This window comes from Cucurbita pepo, chromosome LG15 (genome assembly GCF_002806865.2).
Source record: "Cucurbita pepo subsp. pepo cultivar mu-cu-16 chromosome LG15, ASM280686v2, whole genome shotgun sequence".
Classification (NCBI taxonomy): domain Eukaryota; kingdom Viridiplantae; phylum Streptophyta; class Magnoliopsida; order Cucurbitales; family Cucurbitaceae; genus Cucurbita; species Cucurbita pepo.
The window spans coordinates 5,382,195-5,402,140 of NC_036652.1; the positions used below are offsets into that span (position 1 = coordinate 5,382,195).

At 36.3% G+C, this 19,946-nt stretch overlaps 3 protein-coding genes across 3 annotated transcripts in view; all 3 read left to right on the forward strand.

Moving 5' to 3' along the window:
- The first annotated feature begins 3,800 nt into the window (after positions 1-3,800).
- LOC111776260 (pathogenesis-related protein PR-1 type-like) lies at positions 3,801-4,327 on the forward strand. The gene has a single exon (XM_023655664.1). The coding sequence runs from the start codon at positions 3,839-3,841 to the stop codon at positions 4,325-4,327; it is 489 nt and encodes a 162-aa protein (XP_023511432.1). The 5' UTR covers positions 3,801-3,838.
- A 2,168-nt stretch (positions 4,328-6,495) lies between these two features.
- On the forward strand, positions 6,496-10,478 carry LOC111776253 (isoflavone reductase homolog PCBER-like). The gene is made up of 5 exons (XM_023655653.1): positions 6,496-6,678; positions 7,424-7,558; positions 7,639-7,876; positions 8,771-8,974; positions 10,173-10,478. Exons 1-5 carry the CDS (start codon positions 6,496-6,498, stop codon positions 10,337-10,339), a joined length of 927 nt encoding a protein of 308 aa, XP_023511421.1. The 3' UTR covers positions 10,340-10,478.
- Positions 10,479-12,676: 2,198 nt separating this feature from the next.
- LOC111811251 (serine/threonine-protein kinase TOR) overlaps positions 12,677-19,946 on the forward strand; it is a 38,785-nt gene continuing 31,515 nt past the window's right edge. The window contains exons 1-10 of the mRNA XM_023698013.1: positions 12,677-12,787; positions 13,309-13,647; positions 13,721-13,795; positions 14,071-14,243; positions 16,731-16,829; positions 18,208-18,367; positions 18,477-18,620; positions 18,750-18,919; positions 19,027-19,231; positions 19,308-19,502. Coding sequence (XP_023553781.1) covers positions 12,677-12,787; positions 13,309-13,647; positions 13,721-13,795; positions 14,071-14,243; positions 16,731-16,829; positions 18,208-18,367; positions 18,477-18,620; positions 18,750-18,919; positions 19,027-19,231; positions 19,308-19,502 — 1,671 coding nt within the window. The remainder of the gene's footprint in view (positions 12,788-13,308; positions 13,648-13,720; positions 13,796-14,070; positions 14,244-16,730; positions 16,830-18,207; positions 18,368-18,476; positions 18,621-18,749; positions 18,920-19,026; positions 19,232-19,307; positions 19,503-19,946) is intronic.

A 19,946-nucleotide genomic window follows, 5' to 3' on the forward strand; every position in this document is an offset into this window, starting at 1 on the left:
AAAATGGCTTCGGTTAATTGATATCGGAGGAAAAGAAAATAGAATTGATTGAATATTATTTTATTATTGCATAGTCATTCTTAGGAAAGAAAAAGAAGACGAGGAGAAACAAAAGTGGTACAACAGACAGAAGGAAAATGGAAGATGTGAGAAATTATTATTATTTGTACCAAGAGAATATAATATTATAACAAACCATAGTTGGATTGAATGATTGAAGCACCGTGAAATAATATTGACATATTTTCAATTTAAGTTTTACTACCCAACCAAAATTTAGAAACAATGAAAACGTGGAATTCAATTTTTACTGAGATCGTTTTAGAGCTGTATTTCACATTGTTAGTTGGATTATTAATTAAAATGTGAAATGCTAACGAAAGGTGATGAACGGTTCGATATGAAGCGAACTCTAGCAACCTTTGGAGCAGCTCTCGAGGAATGGGAGCTTACGTTAATTAAATTAGGGAATACTTCGGCTAAGGCCAACCAGGTAAGTGGCCTTACTATAGGATAGGCTAAAAATTGTATGAGTTACGATGTTGTATGAACTATGTCGTACGATGCGGTATATGAGTTATGATGATGTATGACTTATGATGATGTGTGGGTTATGATACCTGATGATGTGCTCAGTATATATATATTTTGAGGAATGTCGTACTTGATATGTTTGATGCACTTTGTGGCAATATGATGAGTATGATGATTGCGTGACGTTTACCTTAATATGATGATGTTTTCCATATTGAGCATGCTATATGATGATGAGTGCCATATTGCATCATGTCGTTAGATCGACATAGGACACAACCCTAAGAGCGTGAAAATGATATTAATATAAATATCCACGAGTATGTGTTACCTAGAGTAACAAAGAGATGAGACTAGAGGGTTGTGTCAGAAGAGACATTATGATGGATTTAGAGGGACCTCATGCATATTGTATGTTCATAAGCATAGGGCTACTTCCCCTAGAGATGATGAGTGCGGACGCGCACCGTATGATGAGCGCGAATGCGCACAGGTGCGAATGCACACAGATGAGGGTGTTCATGAGGCGCATGACACTATGGGGTTCCGCTGACCTCCGGACGTCGCTACAGATTAGCTTGACCAGAGGGTCCAGGGGGTGTGCGAGCGCCCTGGGGATTCACACTCGCACGTGTGAGTCGTGTGTAGGGAAGTACTACACATCCAATTTGTCCGAGACTGGAGGCCACCCCTAAGATGATTAGAGATAGGTCCCTAAATCATGATTGCATGTGTTTGCATTTGCATGGCCCCTATAGTGGGGCCACTTACTGAGTATTCTTTGAAATACTCAGGCCGTGTGCCACATCATTTTTCAGGTAAAGGCAAGGCGCACTTGTACGGAGGACGGCGGCATCGCGAGCAGAGACTGTGGCACGTGCATAGGGTAGATTCATATTTAAATTTCTAGTCTTAAGTTAGAATAGGTTGTTTTGCATTTCATTGTTTTAAATTATTTTGTATTTGTTTTTGTTTTCTCTAAATTTCAGTATTTCATATTTAAACACGTAAGACCATGGCTGTGTTTTCCAGAGAAGAAGTTGTTTTAAACGTTTTTTTTGTTGTTTACGTTATCAACTATGTTCATGTAAGAGTTATATTTCCGCATTATAGATGAGCATGAGACGTTAGTAGCGACTCTGAGTATGTGGAAATTTAGGGTCGTTACATCTGTCTCAACCAAACTTAAAAACACTCCTTGCTCAACTGTGAGCAATTGGTTAGCTTCCTCCTTCTCCCTCTCGATTTTCCATTCAATTCCGACCCAAACTTCCAATTTTCGCTCTCATCGCCTCGCAAAAAGTCCCAAATTTGGGAGGGAGACATCACCAAGCATCCTTCTTTCTTGTTACCTATCTGTGACGACCGGTTTAAATTTCGATTTTTTTTAAATTTAAAACCTTCATTAAACACTTTTAAAAAAAAAATTAAAAGACATGAAATGGTGAGAACATTGAAGAGTTTTAAGTGACTAATTCATAACATTGTATAAGCTCTCATTTTCCTCTGAGAAAGACCTCGACTTTCAAAGTCTTGGCAAGTTGCTTCATATCTACTTCTTCGATTGTATGCTTGAAGTATACATCATCTTGAAACCCTAAATGAGTAAAATAAAGGGACGGAAAATAGCATATAACCTACAAATCATCTCGTGTGTGACTATGAGCTTGATTTGATTAGTGAACGGATGCATTTAACAAAATTTTCAACCTTCTCATTATGCGTATATATTGAACACAACAACTAAAACCGACTCTTCCCAAATTATAGGAATTGGGTTGGATTAGATAGCATTTCAAGTTGGATTGGGTTAATTTTCTAAAATACAATAAGTTCTACAGGTTTCGAATCCATAAGATAAATTTTCGGATTGAGATAATCAGCATAAATGGGTTTAAATTTTTTCCATAAAAAAACTCTTAATATTTTATAATATTTTTAAATACATTATTTATAATAAACATAAACTTTGAAACAACTCTCATATATTTTATATTATTTTAAAACACATTTTTATAATATGAATCATATTTTTTATACTATTTTAAAACACATTATTTGTAATTGGAATAAGCTAATAACAACTATCTATATTTTAATTATTTTATTTAATCGAGATACTCAATCAAGAAATTATAAGTCAAAATCTTCCCGTTTTTTTAACCAAACAAAGTACGTAAACTTAGAGAGATGGGACATAATTAATTATAATAGTATGATATTCATTTTAATTTATGCAGTCAAATTTGAACATTTAACCTCTTAATCGAGAAATATATTCGGTTAAGAAATATGTTCTGTCAATTTTTTTTTAATCTTTTAATTGAGAGTCTCTAATTTATGTTTTTTTTTAAGTTCATCGCAGAGGAAAACCTCTAATCTTTCCCTTTCGAGCTTCCCGTCAAAGTTTTTGGCATATTTCCCTTTCGAGCTTCCCCTTAAGGTTTTTAAAACGCATCTGCTAGGGAAAGGTTTCCACACCTGTTTTGTTCTTCTCCCAACCCATATGGGATCTCACAATCCACCCCCTTCAGGGTCCAGCGTCCTGTTGGCACTCGTTACTTTCTCCAATCGATATGGGACTACCACCAAAACCACCCCCCTTCGGGGCCCAGCATCCTTATTGGTGATGTTTCATTCTCCTCTCAACCGATAAGGGATCTCAAAATCTACCCCCCTTCAGGGTCCAGCGTCCTCGTTGGCACTCGTTCCTTTCTCCAGTATATGTGGGACCACCACCAAAAGCACCCCCCCCTTCGAGGCCCAACGTCCTTATTGGCACATCGCCCAGTGTCTACCCCCCTTCGGGGAACAGCCTCCTCACTCGCACATTGCCACTCTGATACCATTTATAACGGCTCAAGCCCATCGCCAAAAGATATTGCCATCTTTGGGTTACCCCTCTTGGGCTTCCCCTCAAAGTTTTAAAAACGTGCCTATTGGAGAAAGGTTTACATATCCTTATAAAGGGTATTTCGTTCTCCTCACCCAGCCGATATGGATCTCACAATACAACGGTAAATTAGACATTTAATAGAGAATTTAAAAATTCAAAATTCATGCACATGGAGATTCATTGATTTTTTTATCCTTATTTAATAAGTTCATTTTTAGCATATTTTATTACAACAAGTGGGATAGGAGAATGTAGTTGTGTATGCTACGCTTTTGAATAGTCCACAAACTTAAAATAATCTCCTTCATATAATATTCCACAACTTCATGCTTATAAATAACACCCACAGCCATTCCATTTCTCCACACCAAACTTCTATCCATTTTATCACAACTCCAATTCCAAATAATGGATCTTTTTAAGCTCTCCCTCTTCCTCTTCTATGTCTCGAGCTTTGCGATGCTTTCTTTATCTCTCGCTCAAGATTCTCCTCAAGACTATGTCAATGCTCACAATGCAGCCCGTGCCCTTGTTGGCATTGGGCCGGTCAAGTGGGACGAAAGGATAGCTAGATTTGCTCGACAATATGCCAACCAACGTAAACATAATTGTAAGTTGGTGCACTCTGGCGGACCATATGGAGAAAATCTTGCATGGAGTAGCTACAACTTATCAGGCATTGCTGCAGTTTGGATGTGGGTCACCGAGAGGCAATATTACAATCCTCGCACCAATACTTGTGCGGCTGGCAAGGTGTGTGGCCATTATACTCAAGTGGTGTGGAGAAAGTCGGTGAGAATTGGATGTGCCAAAGTGAAATGCACAAACAATCGTGGTACGTTCATCACTTGCAACTATGATCCACCGGGCAATGTTAGAGGTCAAAGGCCATTCTGAAAATGGTTATAACTCAAATGAAAGTACGGGTCAGTCAGTAAAAGTGACTAAATAAAAACAACTTTAGTTGTGATCGGTCTAGTGATCTATGTTCTTATGACTGTTTTATGTATGGTACATCTTCCTATTATGAATGAAATAATGAAAATGAGAAGGTTTTTATTATATGATCAATATAATAACTTCAAACAATATTAAAATATAAATGATGTTGGATGAAAGTCCCACTTCGGCTAGTTTAGGAAATGATCATGGGTTTATAATCAATGAATATTATCTCCATTGGTATGTTGGGACGAGGACTTTTGGGGAAGCCCAAAGCAAAGTCATGAGAACTTATACTCAAAGTGGATAATATCTCTCTATTGTGGAGAGTCGTGTTCCTCTAACAAATGATACATTTTGATGCTATAATAAAATATGTCAACCGTGAGTAGATATTGTTCTCTTTGAGTTTTCCCCTCAAAGTTTTATAAAACGCGTTCCAAGTCAACCGCTCGCAGATACTGCTCTTTGGGTTTTTCCTTTCGGGCTTCCCTCAAAGTTTTATAAAACGCGTTCCAAGTCAACCGCTGGCAGATACTGTTCTCTTTGCGTTTTCTATTTCGGGCTTCCCCTCAAAGTTTTATAAAACGCGTTCCAAGTCAACCGCTGGCAGATACTGTTCTCTTTGCGTTTTCTAGGGCATCCCCTCAAAGTTTTATAAAACGCGTTCCAAGTCAACCGCTAGCAGATATTGTTCTCTTTGTGTTTTCTAGGGCTTATCTTGATTGTTAGTAGATATTGTTCTCTTTGGTTTTCCCTTTCCGGCTTCCCCTCAAAGTTTTATAAAACGCATTCCAAGTCAACCGCTAAAAGATATTGTTCTCCTTGCGTTTTCTAGGGCTTATCCTGATTGATTAGGGCTTATCCTCAAAAGCTAGATTAGTCAATTACTTACTACTATAAAAGGTCCCATCTTGTTCACTGCTACTAGATATTGTCTGCTTTGTTACGTAACTATGTTTATTTTATACACTTTTAACAGTTCAAGTTCACTGCTAGTAGATATTGTTCGCTTTGGCCCGTTACGTATCGTCATTAGTATCACGATTTTAAGACGTGTTTTTTAGGGAGAGATTTTCACACTCTTATAAGAAATGTTTCGTTCCCATCTTCAACAGATGTGTGATCTCACAATATTAATGTAATAACCCAAAATTATGGAGAAAAAAAAAATGAAAGTTGTTTCACATCCGTTTGGCAGAGAAAGTGGGAAGTTGGATTCCATTATAAAAGGGAGGTCTCTCGGTCTTCCTGTCATCATCGAACTTGAGCAATTCGGTTTGGGTTTGATACGCTCATACCCTTTCCTGTTAGATGAGCCAATTCCCAAGGAATAATATCTACTAGTGCCGGGCTTAGCTATTATAAAACAATTATGTAATGAAACATAAAACTATAGGAAGAAGTAATAATTATAAACTTAATTTTCAAGAATCAAAAATAAAAAGCTAAATGATATTAATTCGAACCTAAATGAATAGATAACATATGTTCGGCGTTGGAACGAAATAAATCTTAGTCATTTTTTAATTTTCAATTATTTTTCAGTTCTCGTAAAACCCCATTAAAGTGGTATGATAGAACACGATGAGAGAATTTGTATGTGTCGAGGCGTAAAAATAGTGGTACATTCATTACTTCTAACTATGAAAGCTATAAGAGACGTTAGAGGACGAGTTTTAATGCACGTTAAAAATTTAAATCATGAAAAGTGAAGAAAAAAAAATCAATTTCTACCCTTAAACTTTAGGGTTTTATCCATTAAAACTTCGAAACTAATAATTGTATCGATGTAAACCATAAACGAATAACGAACCTCGGTTAATAAACCGCTCAAAATCATTTAAATAAAATTAATTTTGTTAACCAAGAAAGATGGATTTAACTTGTATTTAGAATAAAAAGAGAGCAATTAATTTTAATATATATATATATATATATATATATAATGAGAGAAAATTAAGCAAGATTAACTAAATAAAGCCATGGTTGACCATTGAAAAAGTCAACCGACAAAGGTGAGGGGTTGATTGGTAATTTTAGCCAAAGGACTTTGTCCTATAAATCAAATCCTTCATTTATTGTAATTACACTCAATTTTCTTGTTTGGAAATTCGGATCAAATGGCGAGCAAAAGCAAGATCCTTGTCGTCGGAGGCACGGGCTACATCGGAAAGTTCATCGTGGAGGCGAGCGCTAAGGCTGGAAACCCGACATACGCCCTTGTTCGAGATGCCACCGTCTCCGATCCTGCCAAGTCCCCCATTATTAATAATTTCAAGAACTTGGGAGTCAATATAGTCTCTGTAAGCTGATTTTTATCGTGTTTATATGCATTATCATGTGTACGAGACATTATAATCGTTGCATGAGAGCTTAGAATCATATCATTGTAGAGGTGAATATCATTAGAGAGATTCTTGGAGTCACTACAAGAAATAATAGATACGATAGCTTTATAACGTTCTTTTCATACGTCGTGTCAGCTCATATTATTAAAAGTCCTATAGACTATGACACTATAGTTTATATATATTGCTTTCAAAAACATTTTGTAGTTATAATATAGTATAGTTCGTACCCTCAATCGGGTGGTCATCAGCTCCTTGATTAATCCGACGGGATTTGTTCATGGTTTTTTGTCAAATTAGATTAAGTTGAATCTAAGCAACCTGAATTGGTTTAGGTCTAAAAATTGTCTCAACCGAACTTACGAACACTCTTGGCTCTTAATATTATAAAAAATTTACAACAACACGAACAAGTTTAGGTCTAAAAAATGTCTCAACCCAACCTACAAACATTCTTTGCTCAAACTATACAGTATTTTAATATTATAAAAATTTTAGAACAACAAGTTAAGGTCTAAAAAATGTCTCAACACACTCTTAGCTCAAACTATACAGTATTTTAATATTATAAAAATTTTACAACAACCCGAACAATTAGTTTAGTTCTAAAAAATGTCTCAACCCAGCCTACGAACGAACACTCTTTACTCAAATTATACAATATCATAACATTGTAGAGGTTCGTTATCCCATTTTGTAGGGCGATCTCTACAATCACAGCAGTTTGGTGAAGGCTATAAAAGAGGTGGACGTTGTGATATCGACCGTTGGTGCGGGTCAATTAGCCGACCAAGAGAAGCTCATTTCAGCCATCAAAGAGGCTGGCAATGTGAAGGTGTCATAGCTTCAATCCTTAATATTTACGAACATTATCCAATAATATTTGCATGTTTTTGAATTATGGGATTTGTGTAGAGATTTCTGCCTTCGGAGTTTGGGAACGACGTGGATCGTGTTCATGCCGTTGAACCAGCTAAATCAGCCTTTAATATAAAGGTTCAAATCCGTCGAGCTGTGGAGGCTGCAGGGATTCCTTATACCTATGTGTCTGCTAACTTTTTTGCTGGCTACTTCCTTCCTAGCTTGTCTCAGCCTGGAGCCACCACCCCACCGAGGGATAAAGTTGTTATCCTAGGCGATGGGAATCCCAAATGTAATCCGTTTACGAATTCTTATGCAACAGTCTAAGCTCACTGCTCACTGCTACCAGATATTGTTAAGTTTTCTCTTTCGAGTTTTTCTTATAAGGTTTTTGAAATGTGTCTGCTAGGGACAGGTTTCCACACCGAATGTTCGTTCTCTTCTCTAACTGATGTGGGATCTTGTGTCATCGTCTCGAAGGGTGAGATCCCACCTCAGTTAGGGAGGAGAACGAAGCATTCTTTATAAGGGTGTGGAAATCTCTCCCCGTGAGACGTGTTTAAAATATTGAGGGGAAGCCCGAAAGAGAAAGAAGGGTGTGAAAATCTCTCCTCGTGAGACGTGTTTAAAATTTTGAGGGGAAGCCCGAAAGAGAAAGTCCGAAGAGGACAATATCTGATATAGGAGTTAGCTTGGGTTATTACATCGAGTTTTGGAAAATCAGTTCATTGAATTCTTATGTAACTATCCAAGCTCACCGCTAGCAGATATTGTCCTCTTTAGATTTTCTCTTTAGGTTTCGTCTTTTAAAACCTCCTAGGGAGAGGTTTCTACACCATTGTAAAGAATGTTTCGTTATCTTCCCCAACTAATGTTGGATTTCGTGTCATCAGGGTGAGATCCCACATCAGTTGGGGAGTAGAAAAGCATTATTTACAAACCGTTCAAATTAATTTGTTGAGTGTTTACATCCCAACATCTCGTGTCTTTGTCTTCTTCGTCTTCTTCGTAATCTTCTTAGCATACGCGCGTTTTAAAAATCTTGAGGGAATCTCGAAAGGAAAAATCTAAAAATGACAATATCTGCTAGTGGTGAAGTTGGGGTATTACATCTTAGATGCTCGAAGTTCGAAAAATTAGTCGAGATGGGTATAAGGTTGTTGTGAATTTTGTTTTGAATGGGCAGCTATATTCAACAAGGAAGAAGACATTGCTGTGTACACTATGAAAGCTGTGGAGGATCCAAGAACGTTGAACAAGACCCTATACATTAGGCCTTCTGGTAACATCTACTCTTTCAATGATCTTGTGTCACTTTGGGAGAAAAAAATTGGGAAAACCCTAGACAGAATCTATGTTCCAGAGGAACAAGTGTTGAAGAACATCCAAGGTTGGTTTCTTTTTAATATTTTATGCTATTCCCGACTACAAAATTCAAAAATATTCTTAACAAAACAAAACGGTACCATGTTTCAAAAATACTCATGAACTAATATTAAAAGGTAATCTATAAGATATAGATAGATCGTAAGATTTTTTTTCTCGGGTTAGAATGGCAGTTCCTGCTCCTTCAGTGGTACCAAATAAATGATTATTTGAATCGGGGTTTTGAGCATAGAGATTCCACCGACCTGTCAAAGTGTTTTGAAATACTAACATTTTCCATCTAGAATTAACGGTAAAAGTATTTTTTAGATTTTTTTTTTAAGTTTATGGATATTTTTGTTTAAATAAATTACGGAGTTTATGGATATTTTTATTAATTTAGCTTTATATTGGAACAGAATCCGAGAGATAAATGTAATTATCATCTTTAGTCGAAAAATCTCCTGATCCCTCATCTATTTCTTGTTTAAAGGGAGATTTTTCATCTCATTCGGGGCCGGCCTCCACAAGGCAGCAAACCCACATGTTAAATAAACACAATTCTAGCTAGGCATGGGTCGGCACGGTCTCAACTATTATTGTAACGACCAAAGGGAAAGTCCAAAGAGAACAATATCTACTGGCGGTGGATGTGGGTCGTTACAAATGGTATCAGAGCTAGACACCGAACGATGTGTCAGCCTTCTCGTTGTGCCAGTAGACACGAGGCAGTGTGCCAGTAAGAATGCTGGGCCCCAAAGGGGGGTGGATTTGGGGGCGGTTCACATCGATTGGAGGAATAAAAGAGTGCCAGCGAGGACGCTGGGCCCTGAAGAGGGGTGGATTGTGATGTCCCACATTGGTTGGAGAGGAGAACAAATCACCATTTATAAGCGTGTGGAAACCTTCTCCTATCATACGCGTTTTAAACCCTTGAGGGGAAGCCCGAAAGAGAATATCTGCTAGCGGTGGATCTGAGTCGTTACAATTATCCGTCCATTCAAAACTTAAACCAACATACTAATGATTATATTAGTACAATCGATACACGAATTAGACCTAAGCATGGGTCGGCACAGTCTCAACAAAAATATGAGATGCGACGTTCTTACTAACAAAACGAGATGAACACCGAGCATTTCACCATATGAGAATCATACAAAATTTGTAGTATCAATTTGAATAGAAATTTGATGGATAAGTATTATTGTTTGTTGTTGCAGAGGCTCCACTTCCCATAAACGTGATATTAGCAATCTCTCACTCAGCATTTGTGAAGGGAGATCATACCAACTTTGATATCGAGGCATCATTCGGAGTAGAAGCCACAAACTTGTATCCCGATATTAAATACACAACTGTCGATGAATTCCTCAATCAGTATGTTTAAACCAAGGACAATGTACGAGATCTTGTAGCACTTACCAATGAGTGTACGAGACCTTGTAACACTAAACAAAGTGTAGAGATCTTGTAACACTAAGGAATGAGTGTACGAGATCTTGTAGCACTTAGCAATGAGTGTACGAGATCTTTTGTAGCACTTACCAATGAGTGTACGAGATATTGTAGCACTTATCAATGAGAGCCTACCTGATTTCTTTTTTCGAGTCTTGAATAAAATTTTGATGACTTTCGTTCATCTTCTTGTTTAATTTCTTGCACTTCGAGATTAGGTTAAAAAATCATTGTTTAAACCTTCCTTAAAAACATATATTTTTATAAAAATTTTAAATATAAAAATCTTTCTATAACGACCCTAAATTTCTACTTATCTAACCATTGAAACTTTATTATAAAACATAGACTTCATCTTAAAAACATTGTCATGGATTGACGGTCTTTGAAAACATCTTTAGTAGAACAACACATAAGCGTTAAAATAAAAAACACCTTGTGTATAAAAGAATATACATCCAATTGTTTGCTTAGGATAGCCGTCGTAGGAAAATAGATTGATATGATAGCTCCTACTCATGATTGCATGTGATTGCATTTAATCCCGATAGGGGGGTCGCTTATTGAATATTTATTAAAATACTCAAGCCACGTGCTACTCTTATTTTTCAAGTAAAGGCAAGGTTCTCCTGAATGTGGCATTGCAATATAGAAGACCGTAGCATGGTTTTGGGTGCTATTTCTTTTCATGGCTTGGTTGTACGAGAGTGTTTAATCCTATATGCAGCTCTAGGGTTTACGAAAATTGAGGTACACTTAGTGAGTCCACGTGCATGCGTGTGAGTCGTGTGTAAAAAATGTACTATACATCTAAACCCACCCGAGAATGAAATTTGAACCTAAAACTATTCATTGTGTTTAATTTTTTTTTTTTGGGTGCATTTTAATTATATTTTTGTAAGTTTTCCAGGTTTGGAAGACAACAGACAACTAACTGTCCTTCATACACGTTTAGTGGTTTGAGGGCTGAGTTGGCGTTTTTTTCCATCGATGTGAGATCTCACAATTCACCCCTTTAAGGCCCAACGTCCTTGCTGGCATGCCGCCTCTTTCCAATCGATGTGGGATCTCACAAACCCTTTTAAGGTCCAGCGTTTTCGCTGGCATACCATACCGCCTCTTTCCGATTGATGTGGGATCTCAAACAGCAAATAATAATATACTACGTGTAATGTCTCTAATTTTTTTTTTTTTTTTATATTGAAATTAAAGTTACCACTAAATATATAACATATAAAAAAGTCCTTTAAAAATATTTTATGACAAACGCATGGACTTACATATATAATAAATAAAAGAATACAGAAATCTTTCCTAAATAATATATTTGAATATCTAAAATATTAAATATTAATTTAAACTATTTTAATTTTTTTAAAATTAAATTAATCATTTTAGTCTTACACTATTTACGAGACCTTATTGATCTACCTATTAATTAATTAAAATTTTAAAAATCCTAAAAAAAAAAAAAAAAAAACATTGTACCCGAGTGCACCCCCAAACACGAGCTTATGATTCTCAGGCTTCCCAACACAACACCTCGAACGTTTGATTCAAAATTTTCGATTTCTCAGCTTAGCACCATAAACACAGTCTTCGGTTCCCAAATTTTAGACACTCCAAATCAACCACAAAGTTTAAATTACACAAAATCGAGTCCCCTACGGGTTAGTTGAAAGAAAGAAACACGAGCATAAAAAACTTCCCAAGAATTGTTGAAGACGTTACATTCAAATCCCGAACTTTTGTTCTGATCATTCCCATTCAAATTCATAAAACCGGTCCGAATTAAAATTTTAAATATATTATAAATATTCACAAATCTAATAGAATAAAAAAAAATTTGGGCTAAATTATAAATTTTACAATATTGAAGGACTTAATTGGAGCAATATCACAGATTAGGAGGGGTATTTTTGATCAAAATGAAAATTGGAGGGCATGATCGTAAAATAGTATAATTCGGGGATGTTTTTTGCAATTTACGAAAAATAAAATGAAAAAAAGAAAAAGAAAATGAAAAAAGAAAATGGAGGTGAGAATCCAAGGTTTCCCGAGCGCTTAGACCAGAGACGCGGTTGGCAAATGCGAGCGGACAAATTAACAGAGAGCCTTCATCATCACGCTCCAGAGGAGAGCTCTCACTGTGTGATGTTGTGCTGATTTCCATGATTTTGAAGATTTAGGGTTCAAAAAAGCTTGGGATGAGCTAGAAAGCTTGTAGTTCAGCAAGGCTTTTTCTGGGGTTTAGGGTTTTTGTGGCCTGATGGCAACCTCAGGCCAGTCGCTCCGCTCTTCCACCGCTGCTTCTAGTGGAGGAAACTTCGACTTGCTTAATCGTATCCTAGCCGACCTCTGCACTCGCGGTCATTCGAAGGTACGCTTCGTTTTCTTTTCTTTTCTTCTATGTTTGTGGTTTTGTTTTCCGACTCGATAAAACCTTTTAGGAGAGCTGAAAATGTTCAATTCTGGACTTTTGGTTTCCTAGTTCCGTTTCTTGCTTGCGAACTCTGTTCTGTGGTTTTTCTGAGTTCGATGGAGGATGTTTTGGTCAATTTGAGTCTAAGGTAGATGGAGTTGATTAGTGGACGAGATATTTTAGGTTTTGTGATTTGGGTTAAGTGGCATTAGTGCTTAAACCATCTGTCTGTAGTAGCAATGTGTAGTGGAAATTTTGAGTATTATTCTGTTTATGATGGCCATTGTAATTTATTTGGTTTTGGCATTTTTTTGTTCGTTTGCATATGACGAATTGCTCTTAAGGTATTTGACAATTTTGTGAATCTGCTCTTGCTTTCAGCGATCATTTTTTTTTTTCTGGTATCATGAATGATGGATAATTTGCTACTTTGCTCCTTATGTTCTGTTGGGTTTTTCTTAACCATGATTTGTTTATAGGAGGGGGCTCCATTAGCATTAAAGAAACATATTGAAGAAGCAGCTCGTGATCTTACTGGGGAAGCATTTTCCCGGTTCATGGATCAGTTATATGATCGTATTTCTATTCTTTTAGAAAGTAACGATGTACCTGAAAATTTGGGAGCTTTAAGGGCTATTGATGAGTTGATTGATGTGGCTCTGGGTGAAAATGCTTCAAAAGTTTCGAGGTTTTCTAATTATATTAGGAATGTATTTGAGCTGAAGCGTGATCCTGAAATTTTGGTACTCGCTAGCCGAGTTTTGGGTCATCTAGCTAGGGCAGGTGGAGCAATGACAGCAGATGAAGTTGAACGCCAGGTCTGTGTAAATTTTTGGTTACCTAACATAATTAGTCTGCATAAGTAAATGCTGGATTGTCTTCCATTCTCAGGTAAAAATTGCTTTGGACTGGTTGCGCGGGGAAAGGATCGAGTATCGTCGCTTTGCTGCTGTCTTAATTCTGAAGGTAATCCAGCATTTTCATTTTAGTAATGAAAAATTTGATCATTTAACATTCTGATTGGATCTATTTATAAACCCATATGGAGCATATGTTATTTTCTTGGTACAAATTGTTAAATCCTGAAAGATCATTTCCCGAATTGATGGAGTTTTGATGGTTAAATGAGAAAAGTGAAGTAGAGTTTATTTTTATTAATTTTTCTAGTGGAAAATTTTCTTTTTGGATTTTGATCATGTGAACTGATCGACATCAATTTTTCTCTTCGTAAATTACTGTAGGAAATGGCAGAAAGTGCTTCGACAGTCTTCAATGTGCATGTACCAGAATTTGTTGATGCCATTTGGGTTGCTTTGAGGGATCCACAGCTGGCTGTTCGGGAGCGTGCTGTAGAGGCATTGCGTGCTTGCCTTCGTGTCATTGAAAAACGAGAGACGCGTTGGCGTGTGCAATGGTCAGTTATAGAAAACATTGTAGGTTGATCATTTAATGTTTTGTTAAATTTTTATGCTGGATAGAATAAATTGTCATTTTTATGCTTGATAGAATAAATTGTCATTTTTATGCTTGATAGAATAAAGCCATGACGAGCTTGCCTTTGTGTTATTGAAAAGCGTGAGACATGTAGGAGTGTGCAATGGTCAGTTATAGAAAATGTATTAGGTAGATGATTAAATGTTGTGTTAATTTTCTTTTGCTGGATAGAATCTATGGTTTGGCATAAAAAATTATTGTAATATGAATACGTAAAAGAAATCACAAAAGTCGTAAAAAAATAAATGATGTGGCACATATTATGTGAGGATTGCTTTGTAATTTTGTTTTATTTGGTTGTGAGTTAGTTTAATTGATTAGTTTGCTTAAATCATCTATACATGCAGTTTTAATCCCTTGTATTTGATACTATTTGATGCATATTAAACACCCTCTTGGTCCATTTTGTGGTGGGGGAGGGAAGGGAAACATATTTTTCCCTATCAGTTTGTGGGGGATGTTCCTATCTCTATCACTTGTCTTTCTTTAAATATTGTTTGGCGTCTGAATTTTTGGTATGGTCGGGGAGCTCAGCTTCCTTTTCTTTTGTATTTTGTCACTCTTTGTCCGATAGGGAATGTAGGGTGCAAGGGAAAAACTGAAAAATCGAAAAAATTGCTTGAATTGAACGAAACCACCGTACTTTAGGTTAACCCAGTTCAGTTCTTTGGAACTCAAGTAGCTCATTAAGCTAAAAATAAAAGAGTTCCTCACTACGAAAGATTTGTAGCGGATGGTCTACTGATAGATCTGGTTATTAAAGTTTGTGTATAAGGAAAATTGATTAAATTCAATTGGTTTTGAGTTTTGGATAAAAACAAGTCTAATATCCTAAGGGTACCAATAATATTTATATTCAAATTCGTAAAATGTGCACAAGGTATTAGCAGTCCAGTCCGCTTCAAAGACTCCCTAAGATGGTCAGTGACGTGCGCTCGAGTTCAGGCCTTAGAGAATGGATGTTTGTCTTTGGAGCCCCAACCCTTTAGGGAGTTTCTCTTGTAGTTTTTTTTTTTCTTTGGACTTTTCTCTTTTAGAGTGCATTTTTATGCTATGTGGTATGTCAAAATTCCAAAAGGTAAAGTTCTTTGTCTGGCAGGTTTCCATAGAAGAGTAAATGCTCTTGATAGACATTTTAGTAAGTTGTGCTCTTTGGTTGGGTCGTTTTGTTGCGTTCTTTTGTTGAAAGAAAGATGAGTATTATTGATTTGCACTATATTTTAATACTATAGTGTTCTCATCTTGTGATGTTTGTTTGGGATTTGACTGCTTTTCATTCGTTCATATTTGCTCTTAATAACTGCTTTTCGAAAAGAATTGTCATTCTAAGCAAATCTCCTCAGCTACTTGACTAGCAGGGCTGAGTCTCCTCATCTAAGCTCTCTTACTCCCGACCCTCCTTCAAATTATAGGGTTGCAACTTCTTCCAAGATGGCTCTGCATCCTTTGTTTGCCCCTACCCTTGGAAAGTTTCTAATATATTGCAATCAAAATGGATACTTAAGCTGACTGGTTTTGGCTTTTAGTCTGATTTAGCACTTTTCTTAGCCTATTTGCAAGAACTTTGGCAAAAGCTTGTAGAGGGTTGTAACAAGGCTTATGGCTTGAACTTAGACACCCATCTCCCTAATCTTCTTCGGAATTAAGCATAAGTGTCGTTCACACAAGAGATTATAATACCACTTTCAAAAACGTTGTGGAACACCGTAAGAGTATCCTTTTTTATGATGTTTCACGCCTTTTTCAGAAAGTAACTACAGGTAAAGAGAAGGTTTATGGCTAGCTACCTTCTTTACCACTTTGTGGTTTATTTGGATGGAAAGGAATTGAAGAATTTTCAAGGGTGTCAAGGGTTATTGGGAGGGAGGTCCCAAGCTTGGTGACGTTTATGCTTCTCTAGGTGATAATTTTTTTTTTGTAAATCTTCTTATTTTTTATTTTTGGAGAAAGCAGGTACTTGAATAATTGGACGCCTAAAATTTCTTGCATAAAAATTTGCTTGTTATAGTTCTCATCCTTTTCTCAAAATTCCATGATCCTTTAATATCCATGTGTGCCCATATCTTTATTGATTTTGCGTTGTTGGCTTGAAGGTTGTGGAGGAGTATTTTTTTTTTTTTGAACAAGAGGCATCTTTCAGAGATGTGAATTCTGATTTACAAGAACTATTTTGTTATCTTTGTTTTTTATTCGGAAAAATTATTCTGTTACGAGGATATATTATGTTCTTTAGCAGTTCTGATTGTATTCTCTGTGCTTGTATCTTGCATGCTTGTGGGTCTTGCTACCCGTTTATAGAATTAACTTGCTTGCATCTTTGTGTGACTGTGTATCTTCCAAATGCGTGTCTCTTCACTGATACTCTATTTGATCAAAGAAACTGTATATGTTTGCTTTCATTTGACAGGTACTATCGAATGTTTGAAGCCACACAAGATGGGTTGGGTAAAAATGCTCCTGTTCACAGCATACATGGTTCCTTACTTGCAGTTGGTGAACTTTTGAGGTTAGCGTAGATGGCATATTTTGGATGCATGAATTATCGTGGTGCTGTCTTTCCTTGGTATCTGTGTTAGTTGAAGGACCATTTTGTAATGTCTTAATTTTTTTTCACATAATAACTTGATTTTTCTTTGTTTAGTTCTGAATAATGTTTCAAGCATCCGTGTGTTTATCATGTTTGGGCAGTGGTGAAAATCAATGACACCTCTTTTTTCTTACCCTTTTGCTGCTTGTTGTTGGTCTTCTATTTTTTTATATTTAAGATTTAGTTGGTGTTTGATGATGCAAGTTGGAACATCCTTCTAGATTATATTGGCCCGGGTTTATCTTCACATGGTCATCTACTTTGAGTTAATGCTGTCAAATGTAACTTGAGAGTTTTGGTTTCCTAGAAGCTAAAGGATATTCGAAGACTAGACAAAAGTTTGGATGGAAAAATTTCACATCACTATATTCAAGCCTGACATTCGTGTGCTCTCTATAATTTATTTGTTCACTATTCTCATAATGATGTTTATATGCATTTATTTTTTTACTTTCTTTGGGAGTTTATCTCCTTTGAATATTTTTGTATCTTTTCATTGTTTCTCTGAGAAGTTCCTATCTTGTTTAATAAAGAAAAATATTTCAAACATCATTTGAGATGTTTGTAATGGGGTGGGATGCCCACATCTTACACTTTTTGAGCGTGAGATTGGTTTCTTTTATTTTCTGTCTTCTGATCCATGAAATTTTGGATTGGGGCTTTTCTCTTTTTCTTTGGATATTTCACCGCATCAATAAAATATTTCTTAGAACTCCCGACTAAAAAAAAAAAAAAAATCAGAAAGAAGAACAGAATGTAAAAAAGATTTGCCCAACTGATTAATGTGACTCTTATACTCACTTCTGCCATGCCTGTAAATTTCTTACATTTTGGTCTTAGTTAATCAAGTTTTCTCTGTTTGGTTGAGTAATGCATCCTCTAACCAATCATCTCAAAGTGCTTTGGCTTCAGCTTCTCTTAGACTGCTTCTATCTTTCGAACATTGGTAGCACCTAATTTCCTTACCTTCACTAGTACCTCTTCTCTGTCTCATGAGAAACTAATGGAAAAAAGAGTATGAAAGTATCATGTTCCATTTTAGTGCTGTAGTTCCTAAAACTCTTAAGTGTGTTTAATAGCATAAAATTATGATTTCTGTTTCGTTTAGAAACATGAAGTCATAAAAATAATAGAATGTTAATTCATTTTCCAGCTGTAATATTTTTTTTTGAATCTTTACCCATTTTGGGACTTCTCATATGAACTATAGGACCCTGGTATTGCACTGTAGTACATTCTTCTCTATTTAGTCTTTTTGGAAACCACCTGTTGACTGATATATTCTCTATCTTGATAGGAATACCGGTGAATTTATGATGTCAAGATATAGAGAAGTTGCTGATATTGTCCTTAGGTACCTGGATCACCGAGATCGTCTTGTACGATTGAGCATAACTTCATTATTACCTCGAATTGCTCATTTTTTACGTGATAGATTTGTGACAAACTATTTAACGGTCAGTTAATTTTTCCTTCTTATTTGCGACATTGTCTTAGCTTGACAGTTTATCTAAGTGTTTTGGAGCTTATTTGCTTTGTAATTCACATTGTGTGTACAATTTGTAGATATGCATGAATCATATTCTCACTGTTTTGAGAACACCAGCTGAGCGTGCCAGTGGGTTCATTGCGCTTGGAGAGATGGCTGGTGCTTTAGATGGGGAACTCAAACACTATTTGCCGACTATTACACATCACTTACGTGATGCAGTATGCCATCAACTATCTTGCTAGCATTTTTTTTTTTGCCTTATATGACAGTTATTTTTTCTTGTAGTGTTGAGAATTTGTTAGCTAGTTTGATGGTTTATGAAATTTATCAAATATCTTAATCATCAGATTGCTCCTCGTCGTGGTAGACCCTCACTTGAGGCGTTGGCTTGTGTTGGAAGCATTGCAAAAGCCATGGGGCCTGCTATGGAATCTCATGTTCGGGGTCTCCTGGATGTTATGTTCTCAGCTGGTCTGTCCCCTACACTTGTAGAATCTCTGGAGCAAATTACTATCAGGTATACATACATAAGTCTTTCACCACTTTTTCTTTCTCGTATGATGTTGTTTGATATTCTTTCCAAAAATCTCATAGTTGCTTCCATTTACTTTTATTTTGTTTCAGTATTCCCTCCTTGCTTCCCAGTATTCAAGAGCGGCTTTTAGAATGCATTTCAGTGGTTCTTTCAAAATCACATTCTCCTCAGGGTAGGCCAAATGCTTTGGTGGGAAGGGGAAATGTGATGACACTTCCTCAGCCAGTGTCAGATCTTTGTGGTTCATCTCTTGTGCAGCTTGCATTGCAAACACTTGCTCGTTTTAACTTCAAGGTTCATTATGTACAGTTTGAAAATAACTCGATATAAAAAATTTCTTTTAGTCTACAATTTTGTTTATTTGGTATAGGGTCACGACCTTCTTGAGTTTGCACGGGAGTCAGTCATTGTGTATTTGGATGATGAAGATGGAGCAACACGTAAAGATGCTGCCCTATGTTGTTGTAAATTAGTTGCAAATTCCTTTTCCGTCATGACATGCACACAATTTGGTACTAGTAGGCCTAGTCGCGCAAGTGGGAAACGTCGCTGCCTTGTTGAGGAGGTATAAATGGTTTTTGTTTTATTTTATCTTTGGTCATTGAATTGTTGTATTGTTATATATATATATATATTTTTGCAATCATACACTCTTTCTTCTCCCTTTTCTTCTTAAGTTACATCAAGATCCACACTACTCACTACTAGTTGGTATGCCAGGTTAAGTTTTTTACTTGGATCCTCCTAAGTGGATTCCTTCATATTGATCTGATCTTATGTCATGATATAAGTAAGTAGTTTTATTGTATCGGCCAAAAACCTGACTAATTGATCTTTACGGTGCTTTTTCTATCAATTAGATCCTTTATCCATATAATAAAGTATCTAGGCATACCTATTCTTTCATATTTCTACTTCTATAAAGTTTCTTTCTTTGATACAACTGATACAAATCGTTAGTTTGGACAATACATATGTAGAAAGCCTATTTTTTTTAGGTATTTATTAT

Bases quoted from the DNA above. Each gene is read 5' to 3' on its own strand.
- LOC111776253 (XM_023655653.1), top strand. From the start codon at position 6,496: ATGGCGAGCAAAAGCAAGATCCTTGTCGTCGGAGGCACGGGCTACATC. The intron at 7,559-7,638 runs GTGTCATAGCTT...GGATTTGTGTAG, and splicing joins AAGAGGCTGGCAATGTGAAG to AGATTTCTGCCTTCGGAGTT. The intron at 8,975-10,172 runs GTTGGTTTCTTT...TTGTTGTTGCAG, and splicing joins AGTGTTGAAGAACATCCAAG to AGGCTCCACTTCCCATAAAC.
- LOC111776260 (XM_023655664.1), top strand. From the start codon at position 3,839: ATGGATCTTTTTAAGCTCTCCCTCTTCCTCTTCTATGTCTCGAGCTTT.